Genomic DNA, 23,428 nt, shown 5'->3' with positions numbered 1-23,428 from the left:
GTTACTTCAATCTTGAAAGATACCTACAATTTGTGTAAATAAGGCCTTGAAACCAAAGTTTCTATTAAGCCCATAAGACTAGGTTGGCAAAACTATGACTTTGTGTAATCAAAAATAGGAATCTTGTGTTTGAAGCCAAGTTCAAGTTCAAGTTCAAGACAAGCCAAGGTTCAAGCAACAAAAGACCTAAAGTTTCTAGAATCTCAACTCCAACTTGATTCCATCTCGACTAGGGTGTGTGTGGGTTGGAGTGGGCGGGTGGAAGGCAATATTTTTAACTAACCCACCAATGGCGGGTTAGGAAAATTCCAATCTACCGCCAACCCACTAATCTATAAATCCGGTGAATCAGTTGAAAATATTAATGGTTTCAACTCGTCGGGTTGACAAATGCAATTAGCTAACTGAAATTATTTCAATTAAATTGGATTATAGTTTCTTCCCTCAAGTAAAAAAAAGGAAATAAATAATTGAAATTTTTATTAAAAATAATCACAAATACTACATTATTTTTATTAGAATGACTAAAATTTTATCACACAAAAAATAAAAATATCTCAGAATCTTAAATTAGGGGTCTGTTTGGATAGAACTTATTTTGCTGAAACTAAAAACTGAAAACTGAAAATATTGTAGCAAAATAATTTTTAAATGTGTGAATAGTACCGTGGGACCCATTTTTAATGAAAAAATTGATAAAAAATGAAATTTGTGGGTCCATGAACAGTGCACGGATGCACTGTTCACGTAAATATGGTCAAATGTTGCGGCTACTGTTCATGTATAGTACATGAATAGTAGCCGCTTGTGAGGGGGAAAACGCATGAAAAAAAAAAAAAAAAAAAGGAGAAAACGTAGAAACTGAAACGCAACGCAGCAAACGCCAACCCAAACACACACTAGATATGTACATAGAGTAAAAATAATATTAAAATCTTAAATACAGTGGTTGGAGTTTATTAGGAAGAGAAATAGGAAAATGAAAAAATAAAAAGAAAGAGAAAGAGATGAGAGAAATAAAGTGGGTGTGTATGTGAGGTAGAATTTTGCAACATATCTATATATAGGTGGTCAAGTCAGGTTGTGGCGGGTTAGAAATATCTCAACCCGTTATTCAAGCCAACCCACAAAATTATCTATCTAACCCACCCAACCCCACATGTCTCACTTAATAGACCTGTATGGATTGGGTTGGGCAGGTTAGTGGGTCAAGCGTTTTTTTTTTTGCACAGTTCTCAACCAATCAAGTCAAAATCTTGACCAATCAAGATTCGTTCAAGTTTTGTTTCATGGTTACGTTTCTTTCAATAGTTTGATCAAGGTTTTTGTGGTTTTCAACTCAAATATAAAAGCAATCCTAGAGCATGTTTTTCAAGACTTTTGGAGAGGCATATTTTGTACACAAGCATTGGAGATCTTCCAAGATCCTCTTAAGGCGTCAACCGAAGATCTAACTCAAGTTCTAAAGATCTAGTGATTGAAGTGAAGTTGCTACAAACTAGTTACACTGAAATTGTTGGTACAAACCTTCAAGTTGGTACTTGAAGTCGTGAGCAATAGGTTCATGTTCATTAAAGTCTATAATAGAAGTGCTTTTGGATTCATGACTACGTGGGGTGCATGAGGTACTAGTAGATTTAGGGTAAAGTAGATTTGAAAACTTTCATTCTATTCTAGTGGATTTTGTTTTACCTTAGGATTGAAAGGTTAAACTCTCTCAATGGTTTTTATTGCGGGACAAGTTGTTCCATTGGTTTTCCTTGAGTCACCATTGGTTTTCGAGCATAATTGGATTAAAACTCATCTTGACTGTAAAACTTGGCAACTTGCCACAATCAAGGCCTAAATCCCTAACAGATTCAACAATTGTTTTCTTCTCTTCTCCATCTTCATATCTTGAATCTTTGTCTTTCTCTAAACGTTGAACTTTGTTATCAATCCATCAAAGAGTAACCAACATTGTTTCTCTAAATCTTCCCACAATCCCTAATCCTTTCCTTTTTCCACCATAGCAATATAATGTGTAATCGTAATTGAATCTCTAATCCTTTTTCATTGTTCTTTTGGTGAGCGAGCAATTTTGTTTTTTCTTGTAGAGAGTCATGGGCTATGGGATGGTAGCAATTGGGCATAAAACTAACAAAATAGCTTGTCACATTAATTAAAGGGTCCAATTAATGGGTACCTTTAGGGCATTTGTTAAAAAATCATTTTAGGGAAGTTTTAATACAACTTTTATGAGGAAAATGTGTCAAAAAAAAATCAATTGTGTTTTCTTTTCCCCTAAAAAAGTTTCTAAAATATTTTTTAATAAATGCCCTTAGGGCATCCTTTAGAAAAATCCTTTAATAAAATTTATTGTGAGATTTACTATTTATGTGAGATAAAGGAGTGCTCATTTATAGCACTTTTAAAGTATTTTATAATTTTTTATTTGTTAGAGTACCAACACGAAAAAAGTTAAAGATCTTAATACAACACCATAAAAGTTCCAGAGGTCTTATCGCAATTCCCCCAAATATAAGTTTCATTCTCATGGTATATGTAAGCTTGTTGGTATTGAAAAATTGGCCCAAAGATGCAATTCATAGTGCAAGAATTCAAATCAAAATCTACTATGAACTTATTTGTGTTTTTAAGTATTTTTTATAAGGAAAGAAGTTTATTATGGTACTTATTAATGAAAATTCTCTTTTTCTCTCTCCTCACTTATTCCTACCTTCTCTCATTTATCACTCATTAATGCAAATTATTAATCATGATTGATTCCCTCTTACAGTCTCTCTATTTGTTACATTCATATGGCATGATCAATAATGCACCAGTAACCGTCATCGATTCCATTCATAAATCATAACATGACGTGAGTAGCGGACTTGACTTACCAACACAAATCAGGATTTAAGAGCACATCAATCACAATCCGACACGCGCGTATCGAGTCAACAATAACGACCCGACAATATCATTTTGGAAAAGCCAATTCCTCATTTATGATTAGAGCCATTAATCACAAGGAAAAAATTTCTTATAATGACACCATTTTAGGGCTTGCAATTATTTTTCATGACAGCTTCCATTGCCATTGGCCCAGAAAACAAAAATGACTTGTCACCAGAAAGATACATTAAACAGATCACTACAATTCTCAAAACCTCTAGGCACCTCTTTTGTTTTGGGATTTATATAGTAAATCATGTTCCACATTCAACATATTTAGAGAAACGGGGCTACAAAACCACAACAGTACCCAGTAACAGATACTAATCCTACTGCTTGTCATGTAAAACCATGAAAGCTGCCATAATGTCAACCTTGGGATGTGCTACTGCTACCACATTGAAGGTTCCAGTTACTTTGGGTTTTTAGGTAGTCAATACTAAGGTGCGGCCCCCCAAGGAAGCATGTCTTTTGCTGGTGATGATCTTCCATCACTGGATTCCTATAGAACAGTAGCGAAAGCTCAGTTACCAAATCTGAGATGCCTTGAACCTCACTTTCCAACAGCTAGTGACTTATGGCTATATGCATATATATTTACAATGCTCAAATGTGCCAAAAAACCAGAAGTACAGATGCTGATAATCTATGAAAAAATTAGACTAAATTCAAGAAATAAAATCTCAATACCTCCTTCCATTAGGATCTACAGACTCTTCAGCCATAAAATTTGAATCCTTTATATCAAGAACAGGTACCTACGAGTAAAATACATTGAAATGATTAACACATTTTACACAAAAAAACTACATTAATTGAGAATATTGGTGTAGAAGTTTATAGTAGCTTTTTTATTATTTATCTTTCTCTTACTTCACTTGATTGACTTTCCTTTTCCTTTCCTACTTCAATGCTGTCAGGTTCCAGTGGAACAATTTGTTTACCAAGCAGCTTTGCCTGCTAAAAGGGAGAAGAAAAATTGTTAATTCCAACTTTGACACCAAGAAATAAGTGAGCCGTGCTGAATATACTCACTTTCATCTCTTCAATACGTTGAATAGCATTAGTAAGAAACTTCTGGTGCACTAGAGCATCATAAATCGAGGTGATCTTCTCTATATCTGGATTGTAGGACCTTTTTTTTTTCCATGTTCACACAAATAAACTCAATTAATGTCAGAATTCTTAAACCTATGATAAATCACATTCGCATAGTTATGTGAATTCTACAAAGTAAATTTGAAAATATAAAGGTAAATGAAAATTTGACCTCATTTTTTGCTGCATTTCATCTTCTAGCTGATTGAGATCATGGAGTTCTTCTCCAAGAGTCTATAAAGCCAAACAGAGAAAAATCATATACTTATGTGTAATTTTTTTGGTTACTCATGAAAAGCACACTCTTGTAAGCTGTAAGGCTAAAACTGTAAATAATTCAAATGCTACCTTAAGTCTGAGCTTGTCATGCCATTACCAGTTTGTGAATCATTTTGATGGAGAAATAAGAGAGAATAAGAGAAGAAAAAAAAAAGTCAGAAGAAAAGACATGCATAAATTGCTAAAGGTCTGTGCTGCTGTGTATGTGTGTGGGAGAGAGAGAAAAAGAAAAGGTCATACTTTGCTATCTGTTCCAGGATTTCTCCTTCATACTTCGAATTCTTGAGGCTTCGATATAAACGCTACAAGTAGAAAGTATAACACAGCAAGGTAAGTTTGCCCATATAGAGAGAGGGGGAAAAGAAAGTGTGGTAATTAATTACCTCTTCATTCTCAATAGGCCTGCACAATCAAACAACAGTATTATGTTATTCAAAGAAAAAGATAATAAAACAAACTTGGCTTAAAAATAAGGTATTCAGGATAAACCAAAGCACAAATAAAATCAGAAACATTTTCAAAACACACCCTCCTCGTAGTTCATTAGGCCGGTCAACATAACGAAGAAAGATATCCTCAATCCTACAAAAAGCAAGACAAAAATCATCTCAAAATGTATTTGAGAAACAATAGCACAATAGAGGAAGAAAGAGATATAAACCAAGTATTCAAAAATTAATATTGATAATCAACCTTCCATTGCTTGCAAAGCTAGTCAATCGACCAGTAGGAGAGAACATCACAAGACCAACATCTGTATCACATAAAACTGCTAATTCAGAAGCCTTCTTAATAATTCCATCCTTACGCTTACAATATGTTACTTGAAGCGAGCTAGGATTCTCAATTTTCTTCACAATGAGCTTCTTGCGAACCATTGTCAATCACAAGAAGAAAAGATGGAAAACAATTTGTTCTTGAGTACATTGAGTAAATAAAGGGAGTTTATAGGATAAGGAAAGGAGAGTGCATTAATTTGTTTACGCCATGCAAAAGAAAATATTGTTAGGGTAATTTGACAATTGTCAAAGATTCCTGGAGTTTATAGGATAAGGAAAGGAGAGTGCATTAATTTGTTCACGCCATGCAAAAGAAAATATTGTTAGGGTAATTTGACAATTGTCAAAGATTCCTCAATTCATAATCGCTATAGGATTTTTCTGAAGTCATTTGTAGTAAAATTTTCTGGGAAAGTTGTAGATTATCTTGAAAAGCTAAAACGTAAAATTTTTCTAGAGTCTAGCTTACAGTTACAGGATTTGAAAGTTTGTAGAAAAGTTTGATTTTACCAAGATTTATATAACACAAAATTTTTCTGGCTGATTCCTTCAAGTAAAAAAAGAGGTTTGCGGGAATTACTCAAACCTCAAAACTTTATTATTGAATCATCAAAATGACTTCAATATTCCTTTTTAAGTTTTTATTCACATCATTTTTGTGAATCCATATGAGCGTTAGATACATTCATAATTTCGTACTTGATGATATTTTTTAACTAGGGATAATAAGGATTCTAAAAAAAAAAATAGGGATAATATGACATTTATTACATACGTTTTGATATTGAAAATAAAAATTTTGAGAGAATTAATTATCAGTGTTTTATCAAATGGAAAAAAAAAAATGGTTGTTGAAAAAAATATGGCTTTTCTTGAAAAGAAACAAAAAAAATAAAAAATAAAAAATAGGGTCATCAAAGTAATTATATATCTATGAAAAAAAAAACTCAAAAATAAATCAATATTATTATTACTTGGATTAAAAAAAAATTTTAAAAGAAAGAAAGAAAGAAATATATGAGTTGAGTGGATCCATGGGTTCACATATTTGACGTCTATATAGATCTTGCTCATGGATTAACAAAAATGTGCAAAAACTCTATTGTGTGTGATGTGTAAGATATGAATTTCTTAGTTACTAGCGGTTATCCTATACGATGTGCGAGATCTATAAGCTTATTTTGAAATATTTTTTATATAATATTTGGAAAATAAATTCAAATTATATTACACATCATTAAAAAGATAAGAAAGGTAAATTGTAAAAACTAACGTAATTAAGAATATGAATCAGCTATCTTAAATGCACCATTATTTTTTCTATTTTTTTATTATGTGTGTTATTAAAGTTGCTTTTACCTTTTGTTGGTTTTGTTCTCAATTTTTGCTAAAAAAATTAAACTTGACTAAGAATACCATATTCCAAATTAACAATTTATTATATAAATTTTAGAAAAATAACTATATTTTCCTCAAAAAAAAAAAAAACAATATAAATTCATTTTAAATAAATACATGGAAAAATGCATTTACCTCATTAAAAAATGCATTTACATAGAAAAATTTGCATTTGCCAGTATGGAATCTTGCTTATATATGTACTACCTTACATGTCATTAAAAGGAATTAGAAAAATAAATTGTTAAGATTAATATAATTAAGAATATCAATGTATTTTTTGAGTAACTTTACAAATATTTAATTATTTCTACTAACTTAATTATGTGCAAAATTAATTTATATATATTTTATTAAAGGTTTTATTGAATTTTCTTATACCTCTTAATGATTTTTTTTCAGTAGTTTTCAAAGCAACTGAATGTGGGCAAATTGCTATATTCCAAATCTATTTTTAAAAAAAAAATTAAAATCAATTGTTTCTAATATAAATTTGAGAAAATTAATCATATAATTTCCTTTAACAAAGCATGGCCACAAAAAAATAAAATAAATAAATAAATAAACAAAACACAATTTCCCTATCTTCCACATGGACCCACCACAATTTCTACTTAATTTTTTTTAAAAAAATAAGAAAGTTTATTTTCACTTCTAAAGAAGATGTCATGTCATATGACCATTGTAGAGTCTCGATTTACAGTCCAAGCCCAAAACATATGGGATATTGGCCCAATGAGTCTAATACAATAAATTTGTAAAGAGTGGGTCGAAGAACTAGGCCCTAATGAATTGAACAACAGCTAGTTTTGATTTAAATGACAGTCAAACACAAATAAGAGATTCTGATCTTAATATACTTTCAGTCCAAGGAGGTCCCCCCTTATTTAAATTAATCACCGATGGATACAAAGATAATTTAGCTTGCTACAGTGTATTATCTCTATTTTTTTGATCCCTCTCTCATGGAGGGTCTCTCACATTATATAGCTCCCTTTGGGTCATCTTGGTCTTACACTTGTTGATCATCTAAGTCCCTACTTGAGTACCTGTCCCATCAGACACCCTTTCTGACTTTTTGTGAGTTGTGTGGCCAAGGCAGCACTGTTCAGAGGTTTCTCCACATAAATGCGGCCAAAAAAGTAGATGCAGTGCATTTAATGCGGTGGTAGCAATTTTTCCTTAGATATTTTTGGATTTCCTTCTTTCTAGTATGTTTGTAAGGCACGTTCCTATCATGAGAGCTTCTTGGAGGGTCACTTTAATTGTCGGAATACATATCTGAGCTGCATTCATCATATCTGAGGAGGAGTTCCTCCTTGGATCATTCTCCACTTGTCCCCTACTTATGAGACTTTAACTAAAAACTCCTAATAACTGTTTGTTCATCCTCAGACATATCAATATCCTCGGACAAAGCCCAATGCTCAATATATGATCTTGGGCCTTTGTCCCTACAATCATAATTCATTAAGATAATTTGAATTTGTTTTTTGAAAAAAAAAATTGAATTTGAGTCTGGTTTTAACTTTTATTTATGAGCATTAATTTTGAATTTGTCATTTTCCAATCACTTTTTCTAACCATTAATTTTCTAGCAGCTATTTATATATTTTTCTGAAAATGCATTAATTTACTGTTTTGTGTATAATGACCTTTAAAACTTAAAAATGACATTTTTTTTTTTTTTTTGATAATTTGATAGTTGCAACAAAGAAGTGGTGATTTGAATCCTTTTAGCAACTTCTATTTTAATACATTATATTTGTTGAAAAAGGAGAACAATATGATATAAAAGCATTAATTTTGCATTTTTTTGATTGCTTTTGTTGTATCTGTATTTCCTTCGTGTCATAATTTTTACTCTCATTTATTTGATTTAAAGATCAGAACTCAGAAGTAGCACAAATGAGGCAAGAGTTTTTGTTTTTATTTTTTATCATTATGGACTATGGAGCATATTATGTTGTTCAAGTGCATGAAAATCATTCATAGGATCTAAATCAAGCTGATAGTGTTGTTCAAAACCTTGAAGTTCAGGGTCAGCTCAAATCATTGTGGGGTCTAAGGCAACTGACTACCTTAATTGGGCTTATTAATTCTTATATTTTGAATATTAATCAAAGATTTGTTTAACTTTGGATTTTTTTTTTCATTTAAAATCTATTTTTAAATGCAAAATTATAAATTAAAACAAATCCATCGTATTACTTAATGATTATACTACAAAAATAAACACTATTTATTAAGTGAAGCAACCATATACTAAAAAATATGGTTGAAAATTTTAATAAAATTATATATTTGATATCTATAAATAAAATTTGAGTATATATTTGATATCTATAAATAAAATTCGAGTATAAATTAATTTGCTAGTAAGAGATTAATGAGTTCTTTCAGCATTTATGTGTGTGAGATTAAATGAGTTATACATTTTAAAATTGAGAAAAACGAATCATCATTACCACATACCATAAAAAGATTTTTCTTTAACTGGTTTTTCTTCAATTAAAAAATATACTACTTTTTATTTATTGGTGAATATTTGGAGTTTAATTAATACTTCCATTGGTACAGCTCTATTGGTAAAAATTTGAGGGCCTTTTTTCATTGAGAGCCTTAGGCAATTGCCTATTTGCCTCACCCATTGAATCGACACTTGAGTATAGAAAAGACCTTATTACTTTTTTAATTTTAAAAATTGTAATGAATTCTTGGAAATACATTTCTACTAAAATTCTTAAATAGTTTTGGAGTAAAATATTTGTATTGTTATTCTAAATTGTATATTGATGATAAGGTGGTCATATCTAGGTTACTGTATATTATTATTGTGGTATCATGGTTTTCGTCCTAAATGTTGCGAATGTATCATTTGACACAAAAACTAAAAAATTAAAATGGAAACTTGATATCAAATCAGACTACAAGTAGAAATTAATTTGAATTTGATTTGGATTCTCATTGTACTCCTACTTTAATATATTATACACAAAAATTCATATATTTTATTTTGTGATACTAAAATTACTCTATTATATATGGTTTCATTTGTAAAAAGATGCCGCATGCCATGATGAATAGGATAGTTTGAATTTAGCTATAAAAAATTGTATTTATGTTTTAGGTTTAATTCTAATTTATAAGCATTATTTTTTGAATTTATCATTTTCCAATCAATTTTTCAAAATATTTAATTTTCAATGGCTATTTAAGTATTGTTCTGAAAATGCTGTAATTTACTATCACATGTATAATGACCATAAAAACTTCAAAACTTAAAAGAAAATAATTCAATCAAAATTTCAAAAAAAAAAATTTGAGAAGAAATCAAAATTTTAAATAAAATTTTAATTGCGCTCCAATTTAAAAAAATAAAAATAAATCCATACATTTGAATGGGTAATGTAACCCACATTTACGAAAAAAAAAAAAAAAACTTGATATATAGAAACAAGACGATTTTTTTTTCCCCTGAAAAGTATATGACTCAAGAAATTTGAAGATATTCAAAAAGGTCTCTAATGCTGAAAAGTACAACCAAATTAGACCATCAGATCTATCAAAAAAAAAAAATTTAAGACCATCAGATTCCTTTAGGCTCTGAGACTTTATGTGGCATGAGCAGTACTCGTTTTTAAAATTTAATTATTGATAAGTAAAATCACGAATGGGGATGTAGCTCAGATGGTAGAGCGCTCGCTTAGCATGCGAGAGGTACGGGGATCGATACCCCGCATCTCCACGATTTTTTTCTTCTTTTCCTTTTTCGGGTTTTCCGACTAAAATGGCGTCGTATTGTCTCAGTAGCAGATTCTGGTTGTCTAGCTGGTGTGGAATTTGCTGCAGAACTTTATGACTTTGTCCATGTGAAAATTATCCTTATGAAGCAGGCAATCATACTCTGAACATGTACGGCACATTGCTTTTTTTACATTTTCAATTTAAATCTGTGTTTTTGTTTACAGCTCTTGCGTCTTCCTATGTTGGTTTCCCATATGCTTTAGTTGCTGCAAATGTTATAAGTTTGACAAGAGAATAACTGTTTTTGCTAAATAAAACTCCAAGAGATGATATTTTTTTTTTTTTTTTTTTTTTTTTTTTTTTTTTTTGAGAAAGAACTCCAAGAGATGATATTATCTTCAAAAAAGGATACCATCCAAAACAAAATTCTCTATACACATGAAACTGATGTTTTATGCAAAATATGCACAAAACTTATGGGACCAAAATTTCATGGAAATTTGTTGCATTAACTTTAGAATTTAACTTTAATTTTCCTCTTAAGAGTTTCTTTTTTTCCTAATGATTCAAAATCTGGAAACAATGATAAGCTGGTGCCTAATCAAAAGTCCTGAAGTCCAATGGAGTGGCATAATGGAATGGGGCAAGGGGTATCATTAAATTTAAACTCTTAAGCACTGTTATATGAATATCAGAGGAGGACAGTTATATGCAGATTTTCCCCATGGGCCTGTCTACCATATTTAGAAGCAAAGAAATGCTACCAATGGTCAAAGCAAGGTTAACTTAAAGGAAGATAATTTGAAATTGATTAGGTGGGAAATCTAGAATAAAGTTTAGTTTAATGTTAAATTCTAATTCTATTGAACTATCATAGCAAAAAAAAAAAAAAAAGCACTCTATTGAGCTAGATAGTTTGCAGTCCACAGGGAATCTCCGATGTTGTCTTAAGACTGGAAAAAAAAATTCCATTTTCAAGAGAACAAGTGGGGTGGATTTTGTTGTCGTGTTCAGTGTTGTGTCATTTAGTTCCTTCAAGGGACAAATTTTTATGTATAGTTGTAGTTTTGAAAGTGCATCTCAAAATGTCAAGTTGTGTTTGTGTGGTATAATTTCCGTAGTTTGAATGGTAGCTTAATTTGATGTGAAGCATCCCATTTAAATATTCAACAAAATAAGAAAATAAACCTAAGATTTCTTTAAATCTCATTTTTAATAGTTTTCAGCATGCTCAATTTAGCATTTTGTTAATTTGTTAAAGGCAAAAATACACTTTTGGTCCCTAAATTTTGGGTCCATTCTCAATTGGGTCCCTAAATTGATTTTGCTTCTAAGTCAATCCCTGAAATCAGAAAATCGATTCTATTTTGGTTCTTATCGTCAATCTAGTAACAGAAATTGCATATGTGGTAAACAGAGTGTACTATTGGCATGTTATATGCTAACGTGGCTAATAAAATAAAATAAAATTATAATTATCATTTTTTAAATGCCACGTTAGCATTTAGATTAATAAAAAAAATCCAACTCATAAAATTTAAACTAAATTAAAAAACAAACCTTAAATCTAACTATTATTATTATTATTATTATTATTATTATTATTATTATTATTATTGTTGTTGTTGTTATTGTTATTGTAGGGTCACAATTCGGGGCCCAAGCCCAAAAGGTATGGGGTCTTGGTCCACAGAGCCGAGAAACAATGAATTTATAAAGCGTGGGCTGTAGAACTAGGTCTTAGCAAATTGGACAGCGGTTATTATTGGGCTATACAACAGTTGAACACAAGTAAAGCACGTTAGTATCCATAGATCCTCAGTCCGAGGAGACAAGATGAATGTATGTCGGTCACTGTTTGAAAATTATGGTCGTTTGTACTGCTACCGTATTCTCTCTTCTTTTTTTCCGTCCCCCTCCTCATGGGGACTTCCTTTCTTATATAGTTTTCTTGAAGCCATCGTGGTCTTACACTTGTTGATCATCTGGACCCTTACTTGAGTGCTTGTCCCATCGGACATCCCCTTTCAGCCTTCTGTGAGTTGTGGTGGCCAAGGCAGCATTGTTCACAGGTCCTCTTCACATTAATGCGGCCAAAAAAGTAGCTGCAACGCATTTAATGCGGTAGCAGCAGCCTCTCCTTGGATATATTACGTTTCCTTCTTTCCTGCAGATCTGTAGGATGCATCCCTACTGCTAATGTCTATTAGGGTGGGTCCTTCTAGCAAATAGAGTGCATATTTGAGCCATATTCATCACGTCCAAGGAGGCATTCCTCCTCGAACCGTCCTTCAAACGCCCCCTATCCACGAGACCTGGGTTGGAAATCCTATTGGCATCCATTTCCTCTCCTCGAACATTGCTAATCGTCCCATATAGGGCCTAAGGCCCATTACATGATTTGGGGCCTTTGCTCCTACAATAGCCCCTCAAAATTCCGGTTTTTCCCTCTTATCCGAGGAGAAAAAGGTGGAATTTTGATATTTAATGGATAAGTCACCACAATTCCTTGATTCACACGTGTAGGAGCACCCTCTCACGTGCCTCATTACTACTACTGATGTTTCGTAATCCACGAGGCGCCATTAATTGCACTAGGCGGCTCTATGTCCCCTCACATCCAACGGTGGGGCACTTAGTCAATGACAGATATTCCTCTAAATTTTGGGCGGGAGTAATCCCGTTCATTTTTCCTCGCTATATAAGGCTCCTGAGGGAGATTACTTTCCCTTTTTTAGAAAAGACATTCAAGCGTTCCAGAGCACTTTAGCATTTTCTCTCGCAAAATACTCTAAGTCCCTGAGTTCCATAGCTGTTCCTGTAAGGATTCTCGGCGGATCCTTTGAAAGTTTGAGAGATTTAGGACTCATACTTCCCATAAGTTTTCATTTCCCCATATTCCCTTGCTCCCCTTTTTTGGTGTTCTCCTTGGCCTTCTTTCATTTATAAACCTTTTTCCGTGCCCTTCAGGGTTAACTGGATGGGTAAGTTTAAGAGCCTAGTAAATTCTCCGGCCGGTATGGAAGGTTTTAGGGCCAAGTACCATATCTTGCAAGGAGTGGATCTAAAGTATTGCTCCTCGGACCAAATCCTAACCAAGAGAGAAACGGGGCAGGTCGTCATTCCTATGATCGCTTTCATAGAAGGAGGGATGACGATTCCTATGGGTAGAATAACTAGGGATTACTTGCACGGCCATAGGTTGGCCCCCCACTAGTATGCCGCTAATATGTTCCAGATTCTAGGGTGCATAGATGCTCTGAATGAACAGATGAACCTCGGCCTCTCATGGCACGATGTTGTTCACTTGTACGAGTGTCACTACCTTTCCGAGTCGTATTACCTGAAATCCAGGTCTGACGAGGTGAGACTGATATCTTGCCTTCCCAAGTCCAACAAAGGCTTGAAGGACGATTATCTAATCGTATCCGGAGCATGGCACGACGGTCTTCGCTGCCCAGTTAGGCCGGGAGCACCAGGTGGGACATTCTAGGATCAGGTCCCTCGGTAGGGATCTTAGTCTTTTGAGCTTTCCCTTTACTTATTTTGGTCTTGGTTTTGGTTGTTTGTTTTCTTGGACTGACGTAACCCTTTCTTTGGATGTTTTGCAGACAAAGTACACACTACCCCAAGGATCAGCCTAGTCAACGTCCAAGCTCTCAACTACCTCTTAAGGTCGGAGATCTTTGTAAGCGAGGATGGGCAGTTGCGGGCCGCTCACCTCATTTTGGACTACGAGCCTTTATCTCGTGCCTTTGTGGACGTAGGCTACGCGATAAGGGCCGAGAGTCCCCGATTAGCTTGTATTGACGTTTCTAAACTGGGCTTCTTAGCTCGGAGAGACTTACCACTAGTCCAACCGCCCACTAAACGCGTTCCCCTAGAGGTAGCCGTTCTAGGGGAGGAAATTGATTCCACGCACTCGTCCCTCGAAGCCGAAATCGATCATTTCCACTTCAACGAAGAGGGTGAGGTATCAACAAGGCCCGTAGAGCTTTCAGATTCTGACTTGGATCTTGATCGCTTCTCAACGGCTCACTCTCCAGAACTAATAATTGCTCGGATCGACACAAGCCAGGAAGTTGAAAAGGAAGGCATGGACCTAAAGCCAAGATCTTGTCTGAGGGGCCTCATGTCCAACAGGAACAAAGGGCAATCCTTCAAGGATGCCCCTAAGGAGCAAGTTCCTGCTAGCCTTCCTCCTCTACCTCCTCCTCCCACTGACCCCGCACTACAACCCATTCCAAACTTGAGGCGGAAAAGGCCAATCGAAGAACTAGAGGAGGGCGAGGTCGGCCCTTAGAAGGCCAAACAGCAAAAAAAAGGCAAAGAGCCTAAAGACAAAAGGACAAAGTCCATAGACAGCCGAGATGAGGCTGCACATAGGAAAGGGCAGCGCACCTAGTCTCCCTAGCTAGAATTGGATGGCACTCCCATCCCTTGGGACGCGACCCTTTGGGAGTCCCAACGGGGGCAGGCATCGTATATCGCTGAGGCCTTGCAGCAGTCCCTCCTCTTGCCCCGTAACATGGATGGGCTCTGGACTACGAGGCAACCGGACCTCTTCATGTCATTGAAGATGGATCTCGCTATGGTAAAATGAAGATTCTCCATTGTTCAAGTTCCTTATTCTATGCTCATCTATTTGTCGTCTCTGTTTTGATGATTCTTCCATTACTTTTATACAGGTCACCCAGCAAATCTTTGTGGCCAAGGAGTGGGTGAAGAATTCCCGAGAGGAGGTGAACGTTGAGGTTTAGTCCCGCCTCAAGGTTAAAGAGGCTATTAAGGCTCAGGACAGTATTGAGGCGGGCCTTAAGACCATAACGAGGCAAGTCGAGGACATGCATCAGCAACTTCACTCAATAGAAATAAATCTGGCCACCGAGAAGCAAACGGTCCTAGACCTCAAGGCGCAACTGCAACAGGCGAAGGAGGCGGCTCGAGTGGCCAGGGAGGCGATTGAGGCTGCGGTGGCAGCCTCTTACGAGCGTGGGGTGAAGGACACCAAGGCCAGGCTGATCGAGGAGGTGGCTGTGGTTTGCAGGGACTACTGTACCAAGTCCTGGGGAGTAGCAATGGACCAAGCGGGAGTTCCTGTAGACTTCGAGCTCAGGAGGATCGACAATATCTTCTTCCTTAAGGATATTCGAGAGATTCCTGATTCGGATCCTCCTGAGAAGCTCCTTTCCGCCTCGACCTCCGTTCTTGATCCCATCGTTCCTAAGGGGAAAGGGGTGGATGAGGAGGCACAGCCACCAGCCAAGGACAAGTCGTCTAAGGACACCCTCACAATTAGAGATGTAGTCTTGCGGGCCAAGGATGCCGAATCTAAATCCAAAGCCGGAGATGATTATCCCGAGACTGATGGCCCCGCAAAAAGCCCAACCAAAGATAAAGCCTAAAACTTTAGTGTAGGGTTTTCTTTTGCAATTGTTTTGTTCTGCCTTTCATTTCCTTGGCTTTTGCCAATGTTTGTAAGATAACTTCTTTTGGAGTTTAATGAATGATATAATTTCTTCTTCTTTGGACTTTATTTTTACTGCTTTAACTTTATTGTCGTCATGAATGAATTCGGACTGTGTTGCTAGATTTCTAATGGTAACTCATTATAGCTAAGTATGAGCAAGGGAAAAAGATTCTTCCCCAATGCTTTGTGCTCTTTTTGAGTAATTAATTTCCCCTGGGTTTGTGGTCTGAGGGGCCACGCGAGGCCTAGGTTCTGCTTAATACTTGTATAAAGATATGGAGTGATTAATTTCTCCCAAACCTGTGGTCCGAAGAGCCACGCGGGACTTAAGTTCTGTTTAATACTTGGATAAAAATATGGAGTGATTAATTTCTCCCAAGCTTGTGGTCTGAGGAGCCACGTGGGACTTAGGTTCTATTTAATATTTGGATAAAAATATGGAGTGATTAATTTCCCCCAAGCCTGTAGTCCGAGGAGCCACGCGGGACTTAGGTTTTGTTTAATACTTGGATAAAAACGTGAAGTGATTAATTTCCCCCAATCCTATGGTCCGAGGAGCCACGCAAGACTTAGGTTCTGTTTAATACTTGTATAAAGATATGGAGTGATTAATATCCCCCAAGCTTGTGGTCCGAGGAGCCACGCGGGACTTGGGTTCTGTTTAATACTTGGATAAAAACGCGAAGTGATTAATTTTCCCTAAGCTTATGGCTCGAGGAGCCATGCGGGACTTAGGTTCTGTTTAATACTTGTATAAAGATATGAAGTGATTAATTTCTCCCAAGCCTGTGGTCCGAGGAGCCACGCGAGACTTGGGTTCTGTTTAATACTTGGATAAAAAACGCAAAGTGATTAATTTTCCCCAAACTTGTGGTCCGAGGAGCCACGCGGGACTTAGGTTCTGTTTAATACTTGGATAAAAACGCGAAGTGATTAATTTCCCCTAAGCCAGTGGTCCAAAGAGCCACGCGGGACTTGGGTTCTGTTTAATACTTGGATAAAAATGCGAAGTGATTAATTTCCCCCAAGCCTGTGGTCCGAGGAGCCATGAAGGACTTGTGTTCTATTTAATACTTGGATAAAAATGCAAAGTGATTAATTTCTCCCAAGCCTGTGGTCCGAGGAGTCACGCGGGACTTGGGTTCTGTTTAATACTTACATTGAAAAATGAGAGATAAGTAGCACAAAGGCTTTTCACAATAGAAGGGTATATCAAGAGTCAGAAATTTCATTAATAATAGTACCTTTTCAGTTTGTTTACATTCCAGGGGCGTAGTACTGCATGCTCATCCAAATCTTCTAAAAAGTATGCCTCTGCACCGGCTATTGAAGTGATACGATATGGCCCCTCCCAATTTGGTCCAAGTTTTCCCTATGTGGGATTTTTTGCAGTGCCTAGAACCTTTCTTAATACCAAGTCCCCAGGTGCTAATGGCCTTAGTTTTACCTTGGCGTCAAAACCTTGCTTAAACTTGTGTTGGTAGTAGGCGAATTGGACCATTGCCCATTCCCTACTCTCCTCAATAAGGTCTAAACTCTTCTCCAGCAGCTCATTTTTGCCACTGGGACAGAATGAGCTTGGTTTCAGTGTTGGAAAGTTCGTTTCTAGCGGAATTACAGCCTCAGCCCCAAAGGTCATCGAAAAGGGGGTCTCCCCCGTTGATCTGTGGGGTGTGGTTCAATACGTCCACAGGACATGTGGCAGCTCTTCCACCTATCTTCCCTTTGTGTCGTCTAACCTCTTCTTTAGCTTGTTTACTATGACTTTGTTAACGGTTTCGGCTTGCCCATTCCCCTAGGGGTAAGCCAGTGTGGAGTATCTATTCGCAATTCCCAACTCACTGCAATACCTTCTGAAAGTCTTACTATCAAATTGAAGACTGTTGTCCAAGATTAGGGTATAAGGGACTCCGAACCTGATGACAATGCTTCTCTAGACAAACTTCTTGGCATCCACATCTTTGATATTTGCCAGTGGTTTGGCTTCGACCCATTTGGTGAAGTAATCAGTGCCGACGAGTAGATATCTTTTGTTCCCCTCTGCTTTAGGAAATGGCCCTACAATATCCAAGCCCCACTGAGCAAACGGCCAATGGCTGGACAGTGGATTGAGGATCCCTCCCGGTTGATGTATATTTGGGGCAAACTTCTGGCACTGGCCGCACTTCTTCACGTATTCGTGTGCCTCTTTCTGCATGTTTAGCCACCAGTAACCTTGGGTGATGGCTCTATGGGATAAGGACCTGCCCCCTGTATGGTTTCTGCAAATTCCTTCATGCAACTCCTCTATGATAAGTTCTGTGGCATCAGGGTGCATGCAGAGCAAGTACGGTCCTGAAAATGAGTGTTTATATAGTTTCAAGTGCTTGGATAGCCAGAATCGAGAAGCCTTTCTTCTAATCTTGTCGGCTTCACTCTTTTCTTTAGGTAAGGCATCCTCTTTTAGAAATAGTATTAAGGGGTTCATCCAGCTAGGCCCCACTCTGACGCGTGGATGTGGATTACTTCTGTCTTCACCACCGAGGGCCTGTGTAGATCTTCCACAACTATAACCCGAGGTAAACATTGAGCTGAGGAGGTGGCCAACGTGGCCAGAGAATCAGCGTGGGTGTTTCCACTTCTAGATATGTGCAGTAGGCTAAAAGAATCAAAACACGACTGCAAACATTTACCTTGGTCTAGGTACTCTTGCATTCTTTCATCCCTTACCTTTAATTCCCCATTTACTTGACCCACAATAAGTCTTGAGTCCAAGAACATGTTTACGGATTTCCTGCCCAATTTCTCGACCATAGGCATTCCTTCCAGCAGGGCTTCATATTCTGCCTCGTTATTTGTGGCTGAGAAGCCTAATTTCAGCGATTTTTCAATGGTAATCCCCTCGGGGGAAATCAGGACTAGTCCCACCCCAGAGCCCCATTGATTTGCTGCGCTATCGACGTATACCTTCCAACAGGTGGGCCCTTGCAGAGAGATTGCACCAATCGATTTTTCATCTATGCTTCATATTCCTCCTCTAGTGAGGGTTCAGTAAATTTAGCCACTAGATCCGCGAGGATTTGGCCTTTTACGGCGGTGCGAGGCATGTACTTAATGTCAAAGGCACCCAAAATGGTGCCTCATTTAGCAATCCTCCTTGTATAATCAGTGCTCTGGAGTATAGACCTGAACAGGAGTTGGATCAGAACAATGACTATGTATGCTTGGAAATAATGGGGGAGCTTCCGTATAGCTTGAACAACCGCCAAGATGGCCTTTTCTAGGGGAAGGTAGCGAATCTCAGCCTCATGCAATGACTTGCTCATGTAAGAGACAGGCTGTTGTACACCGTTGTCCACTCGTATCAGTACTAAGCTTACTACATGAAGGGCCACGACAATGTAAGCGAACAAAACTTCGTCGACTTCAGGACTAGACATGATGGGTGGCCGAGACAGATACTCTTTGAGCTGTTGGAAGGCCAAGACACATTCTTCGGTCCATTCGAACCCTTTCCACTTGTTTAATAAAAGAAAGAAAGGTCTACATCTATCCGCCGAATAAGAAATAAAACGGTTCAAAGCAGCAATCATGTCATAAGCTTTTGGACCTCCTTGGGATTCCGAGGAGGCTGCATGCTGTGGATGGCTCTAATTTGGTCGGGGCTGACTTCGATACCTCTGTGGGTCACCATATAGCCCAAGAACTTTCCTGATCCCACCCCGAACGAACACTTAGACGCGTTAAGGCACAGCCTATGTCTTCTCAGGATTTCAAAGATGTCGCCAAGGTTTCTCACATGTTCGGACACCAATTTACTCTTTACCACCATGTCATCTATTTAGACTTCAATGTTCTTACTCATTTGCAGCTCAAACATCCTGGTCATCATCCTCTAATAGGTGGAACTGGCGTTCTTCAAACCAAAAGGCATCACTTTATAGTGGTAGTTTCCGATAGGGGTGACAAAAGCTGTCTTTTCTTGATCATCTATAGCCAGGGGTAATTGATGATATCCTTGAAAGGCATCTACGAAGCTCATTCGAGGATGTCCCGCGGTTGTGTCTACCAACCGATCTATTCGAGGCATAGGGAAGGGGTCTTTTAGGCAGGCCTTATTTAAGTCCGTGAAGTCTACACAGACTTGCCATTTCCCGCTCTTCTTCTTCACCACTACAGTATTGGTCAGCCACTCAGGGTAGAAGACTTCTTTGATAGCCCCTGCTTTCTTAAGTTTCATCACTTCCTCCTTGACCACATTAGCATGCTCTTTCGACGGATGCCGAAGGGGTTGCTTCTTGGGCATAACGGATGGATTAACGTTAAGGTGGTGGCATATGAAGTTCGAATTGACCCCCGAGGCCTCGTAAGTGTCCCATGCAAACACGTCCACATTTTCCCTGAGGAAATCAATTAGCAATGCTTTCTCTTGGGGAGGTAGTTCCGAGCCGACTTGAAAGAATCTTTCCAGATCAAGGCCTACAGGAACTTTTTCCAAATCCTCGCAATTTGCCTCCTCGGTTGACCCCCCACCAGTCATGGCCGGGGTTGTTAATTGCCATAAGTCATTATCGGTAGAGGTTGAGGGTTCAGCACTCGGTCGTCGTGAGATAGCGGGCACCATGCATTGTCAGCCATGGCCTGGTCCTCTATAACTTCTTTGACCCGACCTTCCGACAAGTACTTCACCTTCTAGTGCAGAGTAGAGAAAACAGCCCCTAAGGTATGAAGCCAAGTCCTAGCTACAATGGCTGTGTAGGGTGAGTATGCGTCCACCACTATAAAGTCCACCTCCACTATATCCAAACCTGTTTGTATGGGCAGTCTAATCTGGCCTCTCGGAGTAACGGTTTTCCCTTCGAAGCTTACCAAAAGGGAGTCGTATGCCGTCAAGTCTTCGAGTTTCAGATTCAGCCCCTTGTATAGGTCGGGGTACATTACTTCCATAGCGCTACCCTGATTGACTAACACTCTCTTCACATCATATCCCCCAATCCTGAGCGTGATAACTAGAGCATCATCGTGGGATTGGATAATTCCGATCTTATCTTCATCCGAGAAGCCTAGCATGGGTGAGGCCATCCTCTTAACCTTTTTAGACTCCCAATCGTCAATCTCAGTAGGAAGTCGGGCCACCGACATTACTCTAGAAGGATGAGAACCGGTCCTTCCGGGAGCGACGAGAATGACATTTATCGTGCCTATAGGCGGTCTCAAGGTGTCCCTCCATGTCTCAATGTTCGTCTGTTCTTGTCGGCCACTGGAATGATGTAGGAGATGACTCAATTTTCCCTTTCGGACCAGCTGGTCCAAGTGGTTTTTCAGGTTCCTACAGTCTTTGGTGGTGTGCCCCAGTTCTTGGTGGTACTAACAGTATAGGTTCTGGTTGCGTTTCGTGGGGTCCCCCGCCATCCTATTTGGCCATTTGAAGAATGGTTCATTCCTGATTTTCTCCAAAACCTGATGTAATGGATCTCAAAATACAGCGTAGACTGCTTGCGCTCTAGTAGATCCAGGTTGCTTCGTGTAGTCTCTCCTCGATCGGTTGTTGTTGCTAAATCGGTCTGACCTGAAGTCCCTCCTCTCCTGAGGGACAAACTTCGCTTTACCCTTACCCAACTGTTGGTCTTCTTCGACCCTCTTGTACTTGTTGATTCGGTCCAGAGTTGGCGCAGGCTGGTGACCGGTTTCCCAATTAGGGATTTTCTTAAATCGTGCTCGGTCGGCAAGCCTCTCTTGAAGGTACTGATGGCAACGTCATCATAATCGCCCTCTATCTCATTATACAATTCCCCATACCTATCCGAGTAGGCCTTTAGGGTCTCCCCCTTTCGCATGGATAAGGATAGAAGGGAATCCAAGGGTCGAAGAACCCTGCTGCTCGTGATGAAGCGAGAGCCGAAGGCGTGGGTTAGTTGCTTAAAGGAATTTATGGAGTTTGGCCTGAGGCCGTCAAACCATCTCCTAGCCATCGGTTCCAAACTAGATGAAAATACTTTGCACATTAAAGTTTCGTTTTTGGAATGGACGGCCATCCTCTGGTTGAATTGACTTACGTGCTCTACGGGGTCCGTCCGACCGTTATATATGGTGAAGGTAGGTTAATGGAACTGCTGAGGGAATTCAACCCCCTCTATCTTGCGTGTGAAGGGTAACTGGGAGATTCGGTCCAGGGCTTTGCTCATGGCGTTGTTTACCAGGTCCTTGAAGGATGAACTTCTGTGACTGCGTTTGTGAGGTTGCTCTTCCTCATAGGAGAAGGTTTCACTTGGTGGAGTTCTCAACCTTCGCCTGTATTCGTTGTCCTCTTCATCGCTAGTGTTCGGGCTGGAGGAGGGACACCTTCACTATGCTCTACACAACTTCCTCTCTAGGTCATCAATTTCCTACTGTAGAGCTCTGTTATCATCCCGCTTTTGGGATGCATGACCTTTCCCCTTTGAATGGCTTCTGCTTATATGGAAGGTATGTACATTACCATCTCATCGCTTGTCTTGATCTCTTTCTCGTTCGAGGTTAAGAAAGTTGTCTTGCCATTGGGAGTCTGCGAGCTCCATTCGGTGTGGACCTGATCCTTCCATATTTAACCATTGCACTTGCTAATGCACAAGTTCTTCCCACAGACGGTGCCAATTGTAGGGTCACAATTCGGGGCTTAAGCCCCAAAGGTATGGGATCTTGATCCACGGAGCCCAGAAACAATGAATTTGTAAAGAGTGGGCTGTAGAACTAGGTCTTAGCAAATTGGACAACGGTTATTATTGGGCTATACAACAGTTGAAAACAAGTAAAACACGTTAGTATCAATAGATCCTCAGTCCGAGGAGACAAGATGAATATATGTCGGTCACTGTTTGAAGATTATGGTCATTTGTACTGCTACCGTATTCTCTCTTCTTTTTTTCCGCCCCCCTCCTCATGGGGACTCCCCTTCTTATATAGTCTTCTTGAAGCCATTGTGGTCTTACACTTGTTGATCATCTGGACCCTTACTTGAGTGCTTGTCCCATCGGACATCCCCTTTCAGCCTTCTGTGAGTTGTGGTGGCCAAGGCAGCACTATTCATAGGTCCTCTCCAAATTAATGTGGCTAGAAAAGTAGCTACAACGCATTTAATGCGGTAGCAGCAGTCTCTCCTTGGATATCTTACGTTTCCCTCTTTCCTGTGGGTCTGTGGGACGCATCCCTACTACTAATGTCTGTTAGGGTGGGTCCTTCTAGCAAATAGAGTGCATATTTGAGCCATACTCATCACGTCCGAGGAGGCATTCCTCCTCGAACCGTCCTTCAAACGCCCCCTATCCACGAGACCTGGGTTGGAAATCCTGTTGGCATCCATTTCCTCTCCTCAGACATTGCTAATCGTCCCGGATGGGGCCCAAGGCCCATTACATGATTTGGGGCCTTTGCCCCTACAATTATTATTATTATTATTATTATTATTATTTTGTCCATAAGAACATAAGAACTTGTTATTCATGTTTTTCCCAAATCCAAGAAATAAACCCACCAACCAAACCAATCTTTGGAAAACCCCAAATCCAAATCCAGCAACCAAATCTAATCTCCATCAAATTCATAAAAATAAGAAATAAATTAAAGAAACCAATAATGCAGGTTGAACCTAGAATAGGAGCAAACCCATAATCAAACTTTACGTTCTCACAATCAAATCCAAAACAAGAGCAAGGATACCCAGCAAACTTTATGTTCTCACAATCAAACCCATCACCACCAT

General features: G+C 38.3%; 3 protein-coding genes and 1 non-coding gene across 5 annotated transcripts; 1 reads left to right on the top strand and 3 right to left on the bottom strand.

The window, feature by feature from the left end:
• Nucleotides 1–3,043: 3,043 nt before the first annotated feature.
• Nucleotides 3,044–5,106, bottom strand: LOC126693976 (uncharacterized). Of its 2 annotated transcripts, none has more exons than XM_050390019.1 (9): nucleotides 5,011–5,106; nucleotides 4,846–4,899; nucleotides 4,701–4,719; nucleotides 4,387–4,619; nucleotides 4,211–4,272; nucleotides 3,976–4,075; nucleotides 3,814–3,900; nucleotides 3,631–3,698; nucleotides 3,044–3,442 (listed from the first exon to the last, which is right to left on the bottom strand). In XM_050390019.1, exons 5-9 carry the CDS (start codon nucleotides 4,225–4,227, stop codon nucleotides 3,310–3,312), a joined length of 405 nt encoding a protein of 134 aa, XP_050245976.1. In that variant the 5' UTR covers nucleotides 4,228–4,272; nucleotides 4,387–4,619; nucleotides 4,701–4,719; nucleotides 4,846–4,899; nucleotides 5,011–5,106; the 3' UTR covers nucleotides 3,044–3,309. The 2 variants fall into 2 exon arrangements, with proteins under 2 accessions (XP_050245976.1, XP_050245977.1); XM_050390020.1 differs by having other exon boundaries at nucleotides 3,814–3,897.
• Nucleotides 4,236–5,195, bottom strand: LOC126696244 (agamous-like MADS-box protein AGL104). Its single transcript, XM_050393014.1, has 5 exons — nucleotides 5,011–5,195; nucleotides 4,846–4,899; nucleotides 4,701–4,719; nucleotides 4,558–4,619; nucleotides 4,236–4,272 (listed from the first exon to the last, which is right to left on the bottom strand). The coding sequence occupies exons 1-5, from the start codon at nucleotides 5,193–5,195 to the stop codon at nucleotides 4,236–4,238; spliced, it is 357 nt and encodes a 118-aa protein (XP_050248971.1).
• A 4,974-nt stretch (nucleotides 5,196–10,169) lies between these two features.
• Nucleotides 10,170–10,242, top strand: TRNAA-AGC (transfer RNA alanine (anticodon AGC)). The gene has a single exon. It is a non-coding gene; the product is annotated as a tRNA-Ala (tRNA).
• A 10,140-nt stretch (nucleotides 10,243–20,382) lies between these two features.
• On the bottom strand, nucleotides 20,383–20,832 carry LOC126696243 (uncharacterized). The gene has a single exon (XM_050393013.1). It carries the CDS (start codon nucleotides 20,830–20,832, stop codon nucleotides 20,383–20,385), a length of 450 nt encoding a protein of 149 aa, XP_050248970.1.
• Between the last annotated feature and the right edge of the window lie 2,596 nt (nucleotides 20,833–23,428).

The sequence above is a fragment of the Quercus robur genome, chromosome 8 (genome assembly GCF_932294415.1).
Source record: "Quercus robur chromosome 8, dhQueRobu3.1, whole genome shotgun sequence".
NCBI lineage: Eukaryota > Viridiplantae > Streptophyta > Magnoliopsida > Fagales > Fagaceae > Quercus > Quercus robur.
The sequence above is the reverse complement of the archived record's forward strand: the minus strand, read 5'-3'. Positions and strand labels throughout refer to the sequence as shown.